Source organism: Hevea brasiliensis, chromosome 1 (genome assembly GCF_030052815.1).
Source record: "Hevea brasiliensis isolate MT/VB/25A 57/8 chromosome 1, ASM3005281v1, whole genome shotgun sequence".
In the NCBI taxonomy this organism is placed as follows: Eukaryota; Viridiplantae; Streptophyta; class Magnoliopsida; order Malpighiales; family Euphorbiaceae; genus Hevea; species Hevea brasiliensis.
In genome coordinates this window covers 128,347,237-128,366,186 of record NC_079493.1, presented here as the reverse complement: position 1 = coordinate 128,366,186, position 18,950 = coordinate 128,347,237, and the positions used below count along the sequence as shown (strand labels likewise).

At 31.9% G+C, this 18,950-nt stretch overlaps 1 protein-coding gene across 1 annotated transcript; it reads right to left on the bottom strand.

Moving 5' to 3' along the window:
• Window positions 1–1,122: 1,122 nt before the first annotated feature.
• Window positions 1,123–12,037, bottom strand: LOC131182959 (signal recognition particle 14 kDa protein-like). The gene is made up of 4 exons (XM_058152499.1): window positions 11,896–12,037; window positions 11,528–11,621; window positions 11,298–11,407; window positions 1,123–1,620 (listed from the first exon to the last, which is right to left on the bottom strand). The coding sequence occupies exons 1-4, from the start codon at window positions 11,896–11,898 to the stop codon at window positions 1,465–1,467; spliced, it is 363 nt and encodes a 120-aa protein (XP_058008482.1). The 5' UTR covers window positions 11,899–12,037; the 3' UTR covers window positions 1,123–1,464.
• Window positions 12,038–18,950: the final 6,913 nt, after the last annotated feature.

Here is an 18,950-nt window from a genome sequence, read left to right as displayed (position 1 = left end):
TTTTACTCCTAATTAATTCTTTAGAAAAAACATTAAAAAAAAAAAGTGTACTATAGAAATTTGAAGACTATATGAGGATAAACTTATCAATCATTAAATTAAAATTTTATATTTAGATTAATTCTATATATATTTTAATGCAAATATCTAATCTAATAGTTATTAAATCTATTCTCATATGAAGTTTATATTAGATGCACCCAAAAAACTAAGCAATACACAGAAAATGCTTCGCATGCATCATTATCTATGAAAAGGACATTAGATTCTTTTCTATTTATAACACCTGAAGCTGAAGAGATGGGAGAGTTGATATTTAAAAGATGGCTGATAAAGAGGAGAAACGGTTAAATTTAGGTGAAAGAATGAGAGATAAGAAGTCAAGAAAGCAGAGATACATAGGGTTGAAAAGCATGGTCTCAAACATTATTAGCATTTTGTTGTTAAACCTTTGGCGTAACTCTATTATTATGTCAAGTGACATTAATATAAGGAGTCAATTTTACAATAATAAGATATGAGCCTATTTTAGTACTCAGCTTTATTATATTTATATAGAGAGATTTGAAATATAAACTTGGGATAGCATTTAGACTGTTGAGGCGGTGATCAAATCTCCCAGGAAAAATTAGTAGAACAACTTCTAATGAAATAAACCATCATGTAGTCCTTGGTAATCGATTCTTTGATGGTTTCACTAATTCAAGGATCCCTTCAGCTCATGAGTAAGCAATTGGGTGCTAAAACAAAAAGGTTACACGCATATCAAATGAAAATGTACGCAAAAGTGCATCCTCCTGTATTTGAAGGTAACTGGCGACCGGAGCAATTGCTTCTGAATATTGTTCAAATCCATCAATGTTAAAAGGTTACTAGACAAATAAGCATGGTCCAAAGCATAAAAGGAGTCAAACCCAAAGAAAGTGGCAAGTTGGGTAATAACTTATAAAACTTACTTCAAAAAGGAATACACTAAGCTACCTAGTCATTCGTGGAACAGTGTCAACCGCACTAGACGGCTAAAAAGGTTAAGGTCAAGGGAGAAATATTTAACACCATGAAAAAGGAACCAAAAATCAATATGATTCAACACCAAACAGTTTATAAGAATAAAAATAAATGTAATGCCAAAATTACCAATAATTCAGAAAGATTGTCTTAATAATCGACACCCACTCGAAGTGATCACCATTTTGCATAATCCTCGTATTTCCTAGCCAATCTTATTAACATGCATCCTGGTTGAAACTTCAAAAATATTTATGGCAAAAAATAAACTAAACTTAAACCAACCACAACATATCTACAATTCCTTTTTCCAAAATGTTCTCATAAAATGCTAACCAAATAAAAGGACCCAACTGTACTGAAACATCGGCCAGAAAAGGGCAGTCAAACAAAATCCCATCCTTAAGACTCGGTAATTCATGGTTCAAAAAAAATGAAATTAAAAAACCTAGGAGTTCAGGCTCTCTTGGGCTTCTTTGAGCCACCTTCTTTCTTATCAGCCCCTGCAACCTTTTTCTTGTCCTTTCTTTCCCTCTTCTTTAAAGAAGTCATGTGAGCCTTGAGAATAGTTGCATATGAAGCCTGAAAGCGCTGGTGATCCTTTGGTCCAACCTTCTCAACATAAAACAAGGAAACCCCGTCAGCCAAGCTAAAGAAACACATTCATAAAGAACCAGAAAGTATAAGGAAAATACATAAATGCTACCAGTAATCAAGCCTATTAAATTCACAAAGATGGAGGCCAAGCGGACATAGAAATTCTCAAATTATATCTATAAGATCCTCAAATTCTTAAACTGTTCCCCTTATGGAGCAGTAACAGAAAATGGAACATATTATAAAAACTATGTCTAATGATGGCCACAAATATCCAACAGGTATGATATCTATCTGGTATGATATATATGGAGTACATGTTTCATAAAAATGCTTCATAAAAATGCTCAAGTCATCCTTTCGTATCTCAATATAATCCTAAGAATTAAACACCTCAATCATTGGATCATCAGTCACTTTATGACAATTGTACTACAACTCATTTTTTTGCTTAATGTATCATTCAAAGGTCCAACTTTAAGAAGAATATAGCCTGGTGGCCCTGACCTAGTTGCAAATGCAGCTTTCTACTACATAGAATTCAAAGGCTTAAATCGTTAATAAACTTTTCATCCCATCTGCAGAGAAAGTAGTCTGAACCAATGATTCTTGCTAACCCTTGTCTCATCTCAACTAAACTCCAAAAGATCATAAAAAGGATATGTTGAGCACAAGGTACCCAAATTTTAAAAAGAAATGGATACATGATCAGAAAAGAGAACAAGGCAGGAACAAAAACATGACAAGTACAGAAAACCATCAGGTAGGCCCAAATCCTTGTACCAGCATGATACAACTCATACATATATTTCCAAATTAAAATATGAGAAATTTGAAACAAAATTCCATTGAATCAAGAAGGATATTCAATTAGTTAAATGGACAGACACTCCCCAAAGATTATCTCTAGAGTAATTTTACAACATCATCAACTCAAGTAAATTCCCGGAAAAATATGTCATCAACTAAAGTAGTAAAAGCTTGAATCAGTATCATTAAGGAGAAATGGACTAATATTTAGTTCCAATTAGGAATAAAAAGGGGAAAAACCACCAAACAAAACTCTCTAGGAATATAAGTATTTAGCAATAACAAAATCAACAAGCAAAGCAAGCATTGCCAGCATTTAATTTACCCATGAAACAATGTATTACCTCATTCGAGTAAAATTTTCATTTCCTAAAATATAAAGTTTTCAAACCTTTTATAGAGAAAATAGGTCGCACCTAACTCAACCCCAAAGTCTAATTCAAGGGGCAAGAATCGCCTAAGTTTTTATAAGAGGTACATTACCCCTATCTCAAACTGATGTGGGATATTAACAAACCCCCTCGCGCCGAGAAACGAACACCTAGAGCGTGAAACACTTATAAAAAACCCAATATCGATTAAGGAGGCTCTTATCCCATATTAGGAAAATGAGTTGAGCCTAACTCACCCCAAAAGCTAGCCTAATGGGGAAAATTGTCCAAGTATTTATGTTTAGAACTCTTACCTTATCCCAAACCAAAGTGGAACAACACACCTTCTTACGTCTACACATGAACTTTTGGGGCGTAAAATTTGCAGGAATGAATATCTAAGAGTGGCTCAACATCAAGGCAAGGGTAGGCTGCGATACCATGTAGAGAAAATGGATTGGACCTACCTCAACCCTAAAAGGCAACTCAGACCTCTCATAAATGTTTCACGCTCCAATGTTAGCCCTAAACTACCTTTTAGGATTGCGTTAAGTCCGATCCATTTCTTCTACATGGTATTTGAGCCTACCTTTACCGCAATGTTGAGTCACCCATAGATGTTCATGTTTACAAAGTGCAAACTTCAAGCTCCAAAGTTCTTGTCTGGCATAAAGGGTGTGTTATCCCACATCTATCAAGAGATAAGGCAAGAGGTCAAAATATAAAGACCTGAGCAATCCTCCCATTTGACCTAGTTTTTAGTTGAGTTAGGCCTGGTCCATTTTCTCTACACCTTAATTGGCCTTACTAAGTATTCTAGTAAATGAAGTTCTAGCTCAAACTTTATCATCACAAGTCATACATAACCAGAATCAAGTTCAGATGGCACTAGAGCCAGTGTTATCAAAGGCGAGCGAGGCGCCCAGGCGAGGCGCCAGGCGAGGCGAGGCGTCCCTCTGTCGCCTCGACTGGAACGCCTGGCTCGGATTGGAGGAGGCGACGCCCGCCGAGAGGCGAGGCGACGCAGCGAGAGGCGACGCCTCTTCACAAAGAACGGTAAAGTGTTTTTTTTTAAATTAAAAAATCAATAAATTTATCTGCGTACCGTCAGCCATTCCACCAGCAGAGACCCTTTTCTTCTCAACCTCACGAAGACGCTTTTCTCCTCAACGGCTCAACCTCGACTTCACGACGACAACAGGTACGCTCTCTCTCTCTCTCTCTCTCTCTTCTTCTTCTTCTTCTTCTTCTTCTTCTTCCGCTTCGATCTCTCTCTCTGTTACGTCCCTTTCTTTTTTTTTTTTCTCCCTCTCCAGTCTCCACCTCTGTTCGATCTCAGATCCTTTTTTTTTTTCTTTCCTGCTGCGCTGCTTCAATCTCTCTCACGTCCCTTCCTTTTTTTTTTTTCTCTCCTCTCCATCGTTGATCTCACGCTCTCCTCTCGTTGATCTCACATCCCTTCTCGCCTGCTTTTATTTTTCTTTTTTTTTTTTTTCTGTCCTCTCCTTCTTATTTCTTTCCCGCTCGCTCCTTTCTGATCTCACGTCCCTCTGTTGATCTCACGTCCCTTCTGCTCTGTTTTTTATTTTTTCTTTTTTTTTCTTTTTTTTTTTCTGTCCTCTCCTTATTTCTTTCCTGCTCTGCTCCTTCTGATCTCACGTCCCTTTTTATTTTTTTTTCCTTCTCCTCCTTTTAATTAATTAGTTATTATTAATTATTTATTTATTTGTTAATTTAATTATTTTATTTTTATTAATTAATTATTTAAATTTTATGGGTATTGGTGAATTGATTATTTTAATTTGTATTCTTGTTTAATTAGTTGATTAATTAATATGGGTATTGTTGATTTGTTGGTATTTAGTTTAATTTTTATTTGTTATTCTTGTTAATTTGATTAGTTTTACTTTTTACCTTATTAATTAGACATTATTTATTAATTAATTATTTATTTTATATAGGTATTATTAATTTATTGTTAATTTAATTTTTTATCTTCTTATTATTGTTAATTAATTATTTAATTTATATGGGTATTGTTAATTTATTATTAATTAGCTTACCTTTTACTTGTTATTATTATTAATTAGTTTTAATTTGATTAATTTTACTTTTTTCTTTTTAATTAGATAATAGATGTTTATTTTATATGGATATTATTAATTTATTGTTAATTTGATTATTTTTCTTTTTGTTCTTAGTAAGTAATTGTGTAATTTATATGGACATTATTACTTTGTTGTTAATTAGTTTACTTTTTACTTCTTATTATTGTTAATTAGTTGTTAGATTAATTAGTTTTACTTTTGTCTTGTTAATTAGACATTAGTTGTTTATTTTATATGGTATTATTAATTTATTATTAATTTGATGATTTTACTTTTTGTTCTTATTAATTAATTGTTTAATTTGTATAGGCATTGTTAATTTATGATTTTACTTTTTGTTCTTATTAATTAATTGTTTAATTTGTATGGGCATTGTTAATTTGTTGTTAATTAGTTTACTGTTTTACTTTTTATTTATTATTCTTGTTAATTACTTATTTAATTTATATTGGATATTGTTAATTTGTTGTTAATTAATTTATTTTTTATTCTTGTTAATTTTTTTGTTAGATTATAAATGGGTGATAAGAATAATACATCTGGATCTTCTGCTAGTAGTAGAAGAATGGACCAGTGATGGGCACATGTAATTCAAGTTAGTGAAAACAATACCAATGATCTTCAATGCATGTACTGTATGAAAGTTTACAAATGAGGAATTAATAGAATCAAGCAACATCTTGCTGGAGGTTACAAAAATGTAATTCGATGTCCAAAATGTCCAGAAGATGTAAGGAATCAAATGCAGGAATTCATTGCTAAAAAAAGAGAGCAAAAATCAATTATGAATATGGAAAGACCACCTGAATTTGATGATGTTGAAGCACTGGGATTAGATGAAAATGAGGAAGAGGAAGAGTTGATGCAAGAAATTGGAAGTGAAATAAGAAGGCAAATCTTGGAAGTTACAGGTACTAGTGCTTTTAAAAAACCAAAAGTTTTACCACCACAAAGTAGTAGAGGGCCTATTGACTGTTATTTTTCCCCTAGACCTGCTGTTTTGGGAAAAAATATAAGGCAAACTACCATTGATGAAAATAGTCCAGCTAAAAGGAGTTAAGGGAGCGTGCTTGTGTTGCCATAGCACGATGGATGTATGATGTGGGAATAGCTTTTAATGCTGTGAATTATGATAGCTTTGGGGAAATGATTCGAGCAATTGGAAATTATGGGAAAGAAATGAAACCTACAAGTTTTCATGAGGTTAGAGTTTGGTTACTTAACAAAGAAGTGCAAATCATAAATGATCTTCTCGAGTCTCATAAAGAAGAATGGGAAAATTATGGATGTACATTGATGTGTGATGGATGGACGGATAGAAAAGGGAGAACCTTGATTAATTTCTTGGCTAATAGTCCAAAGGGAAGTGTATTTATTAAATCAGTTGATGCAAGTAATGAATCAAAGACAACGGCATTGTTAGCTAGTTTGATTGAGAAAGAATTGATAGAAATTGGTCCTGAAAAAGTAGTTCAAGTTGTTACAGATAATGCATCAAATAATGTTGCAGCAGGTAAAATTTTTATTTAATTTTTTATATTACTAAAAAAAATATCATTTTATTTTTATTATTAATGGAATGAATTTTTCTACTTGTTTATGATAGGGAGAATATTGGAAGCAAATTTTTCTCATCTATACTGGACTCCATGTGCAGCTCATTGTATAGATTTGATGTTGGAGGATATCTTTAAGATCCGTGTTTTCAAAGAAACATTCCGCAAAGCTGTTGAGCTTACTGGTTTCACATATGGCTCTTCAGGAGTTCTAAATATGTTATGAAGTTTACTAATGGAGTAGAATTGCTAAGGCAGTGGCAAACTAGATTTGCTACTGCTTTTATTACACTGGGAAGGATTCATCTTCAGAAAGCCAACATTAGAAAAATGTCCAGAATGTCCAGAAGATGTAAGGAATCAAATGCAGGAATTCATTGCTAAAAAAAGAGAGCAAAAATCAATTATGAATATGGAAAGACCACATGAATTTGATGATGTTGAAGCACCGATTAGATGAAAATGAGGAAGAGGAAGAGTTGATGCAAGAAATTGGTAGTGAAAGAAGAAGGCAAGCACTGGAAGTTACAGGTACTAGTGCTTTTAAAAAACCAAAAGTTTTACCACCACAAAGTAGTAGAGGGCCTATTGACTGTTATTTTTCCCCTAGACCTGCTGTTTTGGGAAAAAATATGAGGCAAACTACCATTGATAAAATAGTCCAGCTAAAAGGAGTTAAGGGAGCGTGCTTGTGTTGCCATAGCACGATGGATGTATGATGTGGGAATAGCTTTTAATGCTGTTAATTATGATAGCTTTGGGGAAATGATTCAAGCAATTGGAAATTATGGGAAAGAAATGAAACCTCCAAGTTTTCATGAGGTTAGAGTTCGGTTACTTAACAAAGAAGTGCAAATCATAAATGATCTTCTCGAGTCTCATAAAGAAGAATGGGAAAATTATGGATGTACATTGATGTGTGATGGATGGACGGATAGAAAAGGGAGAACCTTGATTAATTTCTTGGCTAATAGTCCAAAGGGAAGTGTATTTATTAAATCAGTTGATGCAAGTGATGAATCAAAGACAGCGGCATTGTTGGCTAGTTTGATTGAGAAAGAATTGATGGAAATTGGTCCTGAAAAAGTAGTTCAAGTTGTTACAGATAATGCATCAAATAATGTTGCAGCAGGTAAAATTTTTATTTAATTTTTTATATTACTAAAAAAAATATCATTTTATTTTTATTATTAATGAAATGAATTTTTCTACTTGTTTATGACAGGGAGAATATTGGAAGCAAATTTTTCTCATCTATACTGGACTCCATGTGCAGCTCATTGTATAGATTTGATGTTGGAGGATATCTTTAAGATCCGTGTTTTCAAAGAAACATTCCGCAAAGCTGTTGAGCTTACTGGTTTCACATATGGCTCTTCAGGAGTTCTAAATATGTTGCGGAAGTTTACTAATGGGGTAGAATTGCTAAGGCTGTGGCAAACTAGATTTGCTCGCTTTTATTACATCGAAGGATTCATCTTCGTAAAGCCAACATTAGAAAAATGTTTACTTGAAAGTTGGACAACTAGTAAATGGGCTAAAGAGGTGAAAGGCAAAAGTGTGAAAGGACGGTTTGAGTCCCGCCTTACCGAATCATGTTGTTTATGCTCTTAAGGTTTCCGGTCCTCTTGTTCTTGTGCTTCACTTGTTGATAATGAAAAAACCAGCTATGGGATATATTTATGAAGCCATGGATAGGGCTAAAGCCATTGCCAACTCACTCAATGGCAATGAAGAGAAATACAAGAGCATTTTTGAGATTATTGATGCGAGATGGTCACTTCAATTGCATCGCCCTTTGCATGTCTTTGGATACTTTTTGAATCCTGAATTTTTTTATCCAAATAAGATGAGAATTGAATCTGATGAAGAGGTCAATACAGAATTGCTTTCATGCATTCATAAAATGGAAAAAAATTCAGCAAAAGTTGATATGATTCTTGATGAAATTGAGAAATACAAGGCATCTCAAGGGACAATTTGTTTTCATTCAGCTATAAGATGAATAACAACCAAAACTCCAGTTTATTAATATAAATCTTATTAATTTTTCATTTTGCTCATTTATTAATTTATATCATGAATTTAACAATCATTGGTTCTATATTTTAATAGCTGCTTGGTGGAAAACATATGGTCTTCAACTCCAAACCTACGAAAGTTTGCTATAAAGGTTCTGAGTCTCACATGTAGTGCAAGTGGTTGCGAAAGAAATTGGAGTGTATTTGAGCATGTAAGTAATATATATATATATAGATTTCTTAATTTGTTATTTTATCTTGAGCCTTTTGAGTTTGAAGTTTAACTTATTTGTTACTGTAAAATAAATGACAGCTTCATAGTAAGAAAAGAAATCGGCTATTTCAAGAACGCTTGGACAATTTGGTATATGTGAAGTACAATCTATGAAGCACGGAAACGGCACCGAGTGCCGTTTCCCAGTGTCGGAAACGTTTCCGACGACGAAACGCACCGACACGGCTCGGAAACGTTTCCGGGCCGTTTCCGAAAATATTGAAAATCGGAAACGCGTTTCCGGCAACGGAAACGCGTTTCTTTAAAGAAAATTAAAAAAAAAAAAAAAGAAAAATGGGTAGGTTAAAACATTCACCAACAACAGAAAAGAAAGAAGAACAACAGAAAAGAAAGAAGAAGAAAAAGAAAAAGAAAAGGAAAATGGGTACCTCGGCAGTCGGCAGTCGGCAGACCACTCGGCACGTCGGGTAAAAATCGCGAAGAAGAAGAAGAAGAAGAAGAAGAAGAAGAAGAAGAAGCAGCAGCCGATTCTCCCAGGTAAGGCGTTTCCCTTTTTTTTTTCCTTCCCATCGTGAAATGATTTTTTTTCCTTCCCATCGTGAAATGAATGGGGGCTGGGTATTGGGTAATTAGGTTTATATTGGGGTGGTTTATTAATTTATTATTATTTAATTTATTATTTTTTTTATTATTAATTTATTTTTTTTTTCTAATTTTTTTGTAAAATAATTTTATCAAGCAATTTTTATTAATTAATTATAATTTTATTCTATTAATTAATCATAAATTTATTATATTTAATATCAATTTTTTTTTTCTAAATGGATATTCCATAATTAGATTTTTCTCAAATTAAATTTGAGGAGTTATCATAAATATTTTTTTAAAAAAAAAAAAGATAAAAAAATTTTTTCCAAATTCACTAAAAATTTTCAAGATTTGTCATATTTTTAAAATCAACATTTTGAAGGAAATTAAGGACAAATGTAAATATATTTTTAAAGTTATTTTTAAAATTATAAAATTTCAAGTTTAAATTCTAATTAACGATAAATAAAAAAAATTCCAACATTCAAAATTTGTATTTTATATTAATATATTTTATATTTTTGTAATAGTTTATATATAATGTGTTTAATATAATTTGTTTTAATGTATCGTTATATTATATATTAAAATTTTTCATAATATAGTCAATTTATTCAATTTTATTATTTAATTCTTTTTTAACATTTGAATGTGTTGTAATTGATATTTATTTCTTATAAGTATGAAACTTCTAAATATGTATTTTTATAGTTGAATTTAAATGTTGATTTGAACTTTATTTATTATTAAACATATTTCATAATATATATATATATATATATATATATATATATATATATATTTATTTATTTATTTATTTATAACTATACCCCTATATTTTTTATATTTACACGTTTCCCCCACGTTTCCGTTTCCTATGTTTTTTAAAATGCCGTTTCCCCGTGTCCGTTTCCGCGTTTCTCCGTGTCCGCGTTTCCGTTTCCGTGCTACATAGAGTACAATAGAGCGTTGCTACGCCGACACACTTTTGGGGATATCACAACACCTATTGATTTGGCAAATATTGATGAGAGTAATGAATGGTTGCTTGGTGAATTAGAAAAAGGTGATGGGGATGATGATGATGATGATTCTCTTGTTTTCATGAATGACGTATTGACCTGGGGTGATGTTGGTAGAGCAGCTGGAGTTCCTGAATCTCGTTATGAATCGAGAACGGCTGCAAGATCAACACCACCAATTGAAACTCCATCATTTCGAAGGCCTCGTGCAATGATAGGTGCATCCTCTTCGCAAGTTGATGATGATGAAGAGGAGGAAGAATTTGTGATGGCCGTTGTTGAAAATGAAGATGATTTTGGAAATCTTGATGATGAGTAGTTTTAGTTATAAGTTTTTTATGTACTTATTGCATTCTGTTTATTATGACTTACAACTTATTTTTATGTATTAATGTCTGAACTTCTATAATTTATATTTTTTATTATGTGACTTATGACTTATTTCTAATTTTTTATTTATTATGTATAATTTTATAGCGTCACTTTTATCATATACATCTGCTGAAAATTCAGGTATGAACTATTTCTTTTTTTAACATCTCTTATTATTATGTGTGTTTTTACTTATGCTATATATTTTAATTTTACAGTCTCATACTTACTTGTATCTTATACTTAAGCTGGAAATACAAGTATGCACTATTTTCAATTTCTCTTATTTTAGATATAAACATAGTGTAAATCATATTTTTTTTCTTTTTAATATGTTTTTTTACTTATCAACTATTTAAAAGTATATATATATATATATAATTTAAACAATTAAGGTTATGGCGCCTCGCTTCAAAAAGGCCCTCGCCTCGCCTCTCGCCTCTCGCCTAAGGCAATAGAATGCTATCGCCTTAGTGTCGCCTTTCGCCTTGATAACACTGACTAGAGCACTTCTAATACAGTACCACGACCTAAAAGTCAATGTATCTAAGTGCAAAACCACTGGCTTAAAAAGAAAATATAAAAGATTTGGATGAAAAAGGGGCATACTGAAGTAGAGATTGTCTTCTTGCCATTGGTTGCACGGATTAGACACCTATATTCAAGGGGTTCACCAGCAGCTGCCATTTTATTCCTTTGCACCTTAGACTTCAACGATGCTAAAAGATACCAAGAAATGCAACTATTTAGCATCCCACACAACTCCTCACAATTTCATCACCCAAATACAAACACAACGTAATTAGACTCATTGGGAAAATAAAGGCCGATATACTCACATCGTTTGAGAGTAACCCAAACAGTTCCCTTCTCAGTACTGTGTTCGAACATGCTTGTAAGTTCATTCAGAAACGGGTCTGGCTGTAAAAGAACCTATCAAAAAGGGAAAACAAAATTAGCACAAATTCACATTGTTTACAAAAATCCAAATCAATTAACATTCCAAACGTAATCCACAAAATCACATAAAAAAAAAATCAAACATATTACAAATTCTAGTAGCAAAGTTTCGAAACCCTAAGATTGCGATACCCGCACATACAAATCTATTCATCCAAGATCAGAACATGGAGCGGATTAGAAACCTAGCACATAACAGAGAATGATACATAAATAGAATGATCGAAAATGAAAGATCGAGGGTTACCATGATTGAGCGTTGGATTGAAATCTCTCGAGCAGTAAAATTCCTCTCCCACTCTCAAGCGAGGTCGTCAATGACGTGTGAGAGCAACCAGTACTGCAGCCCTATTGTTTGTTGCAGAAGAAGGATAAGTTTGCAGTTTGCACTGTTATAAAACCGGACAATCCGGCCGGTTGATTGGGTGAATTGGTGAACCAATCAGCTCAGTTCTTTAATTAGATGGGAGATGAACCAAAAAAAAACTGGGTCACTCAGCGATCGAACCAACACGTTGACCCGGCTGACTATAATTTTTAACTTAAATTTATGCTGAATCGATGTTTTTTTTTTTTTTTTTTATTTGTAGTAATACAATAACTTTTATGAAACGATATGTTTATTTTGTATTTTATTTTATAATTAATATTTCATAACTATTAAGAAGATATTTATTTATTTATAAAATTATTTTAATTTTACATATTACTTATAAATGTTAATATAAAAATTAATAATAATATTTAAATATTTTTAATATTTACATATAAAATTTAAAAACATTACAATAATATTTAATTAATACATATTTAATTTAATTTTTTAATATTCTACTGCTTAAACAGCCATCTATTAATCTGATTTTTTAGCCTTATCAAGTTCTGAATCAGATTTAATAACCATGTATGTTTGGCATTGATGGTATTAATTAGAAAATATTAAAATTTAATTTATAATTAAATTTAATATATTATGAATTATTTTTTTAAATTATTTAAATAATTAAAAAATTCTTTTAGTTTTTTAATTTCAAAGTAATAAATAAATAGAATACTGTATTAACTAAATATTTATATGAATTATTTTTATTAAATATTCTGTGGCCGAAACGTCACGAGCTTTGCAGAGCATGGCTAAATAGTAATCTAAAACGGCGGAGCCAGAAAAAGGAAAGAAGGCAAATCAAGAATTAGACATGTATAAAGGCGTAAACGAGACAAGCCTCAACTTTGGTAAGCTTAAGCATTACTTATTAAATTTTTAGTTCTAACTCTATTGTTGACCCCACGAGCTTAAATGAGCATAGATTTTGATGATAATAAAACTCAATTAGAATCAAACTAACCTTGTATTAAATGTTGTGCTTCTCAAAAAATAAAGAAAATGACTCAAGAAATTCATGATGAATTCGTGCTTTTGAAGAAATGATGACATTTTAAGATAATACAGGACGAATCAAAGGAGATAGATGAAGAAAATGTTACCTTTCAAAGCTGCATTGAAGATCAAATTTGAAGGTACATGTAGTATAGAAGTTAGTTTTAAACTTTTAGGATTGTTTATGAAAAGAATTGAGGAGTAGAAGCCAATGATACTTATTTTTAATCCCTCAATTATTTTCTTTTAAATATCATAAATTGCCTAAAAGCATTTGATTATGATTTGGTGTAAAGTTTTAAAGTTTTCAAAGTTATGTAGAAAAGTTTTTCTGGTATACTAACTGGTTTGCTACTTTTTCTGTTATGTTAACTGTCTCAACTCTGCACAACATCGCAGAAAAAGATAAAATAACGACTATTTTCTTGAAATTTGAAATTATAACGTTCAAATGAGTTCTCAAACAGTCAAAAATGTTCCAAAGCTATAAATACACCTATCCTTGGCCATTTTGCACTTAATGAAAGTCTCTCTACTGTTTCTAACCTTTTAAGATTATTAAAGCTTTCATTCAAAGTGCTCAAATTATTTTTATTGCTCATCATTGGCTTACTTACTCATCTCTTCTTTATAGATTCTGTTGTATTGAGTGAGATTGAGTTTTAAACACTTTCTTATCATTTATGAGAGGTCATTCAAGCACCTATTGAAGTTTGATTGTGAAAAATGTATGGGATAACACTTGGTAGAAGTGTAAAGCTACTTGTAAAAGCTTTGGTGAGAAGATTTGTAAAGAGCTTTTGTCTCTTGCCTTTAAAAGAGAAGATCAGTGGAGTGAAGACTCAAAGTGAGATCTTTGAGAGAGTGAATGTAGGCTAGTTGAGCCGAGCCACTATAAAAATTCAGTGTTTAATTTTCTCAACCCTTACTCTTTACATTTATGCATTTTAACTTTCTGATTGAAGTATTTTTGCTGGTATACCTGCCCCCTTAGCTGAAGGTTATTCAATCACTAGACTACCACTTTTTAATGGCACAAATTACTCTTTTTGGAAAACTAGAATGAGAAACTTTATACAATCTGTTGATATTGATGCTTGGAGAATAATTAAAGATGGTCCTTATATTTCTTATAAAATCAGTGAAGGAACTGTGCAAATTCCTAAAGCTAAAGTTGAATTTGATGATAATGATTGAAAGAAAATTTCTACAAATGTCAAAGTTATTAATATTCTTCATTGTGCTCTTGATATTAATGAGTATAATCATATTTAAGGGTGTCAAACTGCAAAAGAAATATGGGACAAACTAGAAGTCACATATGAAGGAACCGATGTGGTGAAAGAGTCAAAGGCAAATCTCCTCATCCGTGATTATGAGTTATTTGAGATGAAACCTGGTGAAACTATGGCTGAAATGAGTACCAGATTCACAAATCTTGTTAATCTTCTTAAAGCTCTTAGAAAGAGATTTGAAGAACAAGAACTTGTAAAGAAAATTTTGAGATCTCTTCCAAAGTCATGGGAAGCAAAGACCACTGTTATTCAAGACGCAACGGATTTCAGAAAATACACATATGGTGAGCTAATTGGTTCTCTCATTGCACATGAGATAATCTATAAGAAAGATGAGAAAGAAGGTGATCAAAAGAAAAAGAAAGGTATAGCCTTCATATTCAAAAAGGTAGATGAGAAAAAGAAAAGTGTTGCTTTCAAAGCTAGTTCAAGTGATGATTCAAGTGCTTCAAGTGATGATTCAAGTGCTTCAAGTGATGATGATGAAGATATGACTATGATAGTCAAGAGATTCAAAAGAGCATTTAGAAAAGGTGGAAGCAAATATAAGAAGTTCACAAAGAAATATGCCCCAAAGACTATAAATCATTCAAGTGAAATAGTTTGTTATGAGTGTAACAAACCAGGCCACATTAAGCCAAAGTGTTCTACATTGAAGAAGAAAAATAAGTTTAGAAAGGATAAAAGTAAAAAGGCAATGGCGGCAACATAGAGTGATAGTGACTCTTCATCAAATGATGAAACAAGTGACAAAGATGTTTCAAATGCTTGTATGATAGTAATTGAAGAAAAAGGTGAAAGCTCGCACATTGAAGATAGTGAAAATGAGGTAAATCTTAAACTTTCTAATGTTGATGAATTAGAACTTGCATTTATAAAGACATATGATAAATATAGATCTTTTAAAAAGAAATACAAAATTTTGATTCATGAAAATTGTGCTTTAAGATCAGAAAATATTTCTTTGAGTATGGCTTCAAAGGAAAATGAATTTTACAAATCTCAAATGAAATTATTTAAGGAAGTTAATGATGAGCTTCAAAGATCAAAAGAAGTGTGTGAACAAATTCTTGAGCAAAACAGAATTCTTAAAGTAAAAATTGAATCTTTGATAAGAGATTTAACTAAATTTACAAAAGGAAAAGAAACACTAAATTTACAAAAGGAAAAGAAACACTTGATATACTTCTTGGAAATCAAAGATCCACAAATGAAAAATTTGGAATTAGTTATGATGGATTTATGAAATATGGAAAATAAGAACATTATTTTGTTAAAGCTTCATCTTCTTCTCAACCAAATATTACTTGCTTTTATTGTAATCATAAAGGTTATATGATTAATGCTTGTCCTATTAGCAAAGGAACCTTTAAGGCAAAGAAAGTATGGGTGCCTAAAGGAACCCTACCTAATATTACTAACATACAAGGACCCAAAGTTGTTTGGGTACCTAAAGACAGTTAACTGATTTCAGGTCTGCCTAAGGAGTATGCTGGAAACAGAATACTGGTACATAGATAGTGGCTGCTCTAGGCACATGACAGGAAATAAAGGCAAATTCTCCTCTCTTACTTTGAAAGAAAAAGGTTATGTCAAATTTGGTGATAAAAGTAAAGCTAAAATTATTGGATGTGGAACTATTGGTAAAAATCCTTGCATTGAGAATGTTGCATTAGTACAGGGATTAAAATATAATCTTTTAAGTGTTAGTCAACTGTGTGATAATGGTTTTAAAGTTATTTTTACTTCAACACATTGTGAGATTCATGGAAACAATGCTATGTTTGCTGGTGCTAGAATAGATAATATTTACCTACTTGATTTAACAAGTCTTGAAGAAAATTGTGAAATATGCTTTATAACTTCGGATGATAGTGCATGGTTGTGGCATAGAAACTTAGGACATGCTAGCATGAGTACACTTGCTAAACTTTCTAGAAGAAATCTTGTTAGAAGGCTTCCAAAGTTAGGATTTGAAAAAGAGTTTCAATGCAAAGCATGTGCACTTGGTAAGCATACAAAATCATCTTTTAAATTAAAAAATATTGTAACTACATCTAGACCATTGGAGTTATTACATCTTGATCTTTTTGGTCCAATCACACCTAGAAGTCTATGAGGCAAGGCATATACTTTTGTAATTGTTGATGATTTTTCAAGATTCACATGGACTTTCTTTCTTGCTCATAAAGATGAAACCTTTGATATATTTGAAGCTTTTTGCAAAAGAACTCAAAATGAAAAAGGCTATTGCATTACATTTTTTAGGAGTGATCATGGAAAAGAATTTAAAAATAGTTTGTTTGAAAATTTTTATTCTCAAAATGGTATTTATCATACATTTTCAGCTCCTAGAACTCCACAATAAAATGGAGTTGTTGAAAGAAAAAACTATAACACTCCTATTTGCATAGCTTAGTATATTTAATTGTTCCGGTGACCGGAGTCGGTCCGGACAATTAAGAGAATTAGAACCACATCTAAGACACTTAAATAAGCCATAAACGCAAATAATTAGTAATTGCCAATTAGTTGAGTATAAATAAGAAAAACGGAACACAAGAAGTTAAACAAGCCGAGAGTCACAGCGATGGGTGACCTTCTCGGGAACGACTGCAAAGTCGTATTAAAATCAAATTTCGAACCGTAAAATGTGACGCTGCGGTCCTTAGGACCCTTATGAACACAGTGAAAAAGAGAAGATCACGAAAAAGAACTGTTAAGTCAGTCAAATAATTAGGTCAGGGAGCCAAAAGAAATATTAAATTATTTACAAACCGGGTTGAACCGGCGAGGGGCAATTTGGTCAATTGACCCCGAGAGCTGACTCCTGACTTAACTGTCAAATAAAATCGGAGAAAAGAAAATTTTGGAGTCAGGAATTAAATTAAAGAACTAATAGAAAAATAAATAGAAAAAAAAAAGAAAATAAAAAAGGTGTAGGGAGATGACATCATGCATGATGCCATAAGTACTTTAATTAAAATTTTATTTAATTAGATTTTTAGTCTTCCATAAGACAAAAGACATAAAGAAAAAAAAAAGAAAAGAAAGTAAGGATTAATGACATCATAAAGCTATAATTAAAATTTAGGAAATTATGGATAAATACAATAAAAAAGGGACCAATTAAAATTAAAGGATTAAAAAAAAAAGTAAAAACTCAAATTTTTTTTCTTCTTCACCCGTCACTCCCTCTCTCCCATTTCTCTCTCTCATTTTCTCTTCATTTCCACCATTTTTGGACTTAGAAAGCTTGCTTTTCTCTAGTTTCTTCCCATAAATTTCTTAAACTCCAACACAAAATCACACTCTGAGATCTAGATTCATCACTTGGGAGTAAAAAGGAGAAGAAAAACTTGAAGAAAAGAAAAGGAAAAATGGAGTGAAATTGAAGAATTGGAATTCAAGTGAAGGTAAGTAATTTACTTTGAAATTTTAGTTTTGATGCACATGTATTAAGTTAATTTAACTTAGAATTTTAATTTAAAATGAAAAGAAAATTATTGTTGAGGGACCATATGGGAAATTCATCCAGCCTATGTAGGGGTGAGAATTGCATGAATTTGATTGAATTAAATATGTTAGAAAGCTTGAATGAGTTGAGGAATTGTGTTTGTATGGTTGGAATTAGTAAAATGTAACAAATTAAGTGAGTTAGGGTTTTGGAACCTAGGGTTTGGGAGACAAAATGTGGAGAAATGGTGCAATGATGTATTTGATCTAGTTTGAAGTGAAAAATGGTCATTTGTGACCAAATGAAGTGTGTTGAAAATGTTGGAGTTGAAACTAAATTCGGACTCAATGTGGTCATGCTGCTGGCAGCATGACCAAGGTCCCTTTGAGGGACCAAAAATGAAAATTTACGAGTCCAATTGGTATGAGACCAATTAGAGATGAAAATAGACACTAAATGACGCAATTTTCATTCAGAAACCATGCCCAAAAAGTGACTAAAACCTAGTGAACAAATTGATCAAAGTCGAAAAATCGCAGGCTGCCCTGCACAAACTAATCAAATGAATAGTATTTGTTCATTTGGTCATAACTCGAGCTAGGAATGTCAAAATGACCTGAAATTTTACCAGTGGTTAGATAAAATATAGACCTAAAACTTTTATGAAGAACACCAACCCAAATTATGCCATTAACCTAATCAAATTACTGAGCAAATTTGGTGACCTGAATCTGCAGACTGCAGATTTGCCTTTTGAACAGTAAAGTTTCAATGGCTATAACTCTCTCTAGAAAACTCCGATTTAGGCGATTCTTGAACCGATGGAAACCTAAGGCATATTAGAACATTTCATATGAAGAAAGTTAGACCAAATTATGGACCTAACTTGATCAAATTACTGAATGAAGTTGGATCAACAAATCTGCAGAACCAAATTCTGCAGCATAAACAGTAAATGTAATTTGCTTATAACTTGAGCTACAAAACTCCAATTGGAGTGATTCAAAAAGGAGAATAAACTTAAGACAATAGGGAACATTTTCTATGAAGAAAGTTTTGCCAAATTTCAACAGTAAAGTGACTAATGGAACAGTGTAACCTTAGATACCAAAACTGAAAATTTGGCAATTTTGCCTAAATGACTTAAGCTTTGAGAAAATGACCAAAACCAA

Coding starts and splice junctions, on each gene's coding strand:
- LOC131182959 (XM_058152499.1), bottom strand. Junction 11,408..11,527: donor TTGGGTTACTCTCAAACGAT/GTGAGTATATCG, acceptor GGTATCTTTTAG/CATCGTTGAAGTCTAAGGTG. Junction 1,621..11,297: donor AGAAGACAATCTCTACTTCA/GTATGCCCCTTT, acceptor TATGTTGAGAAG/GTTGGACCAAAGGATCACCA.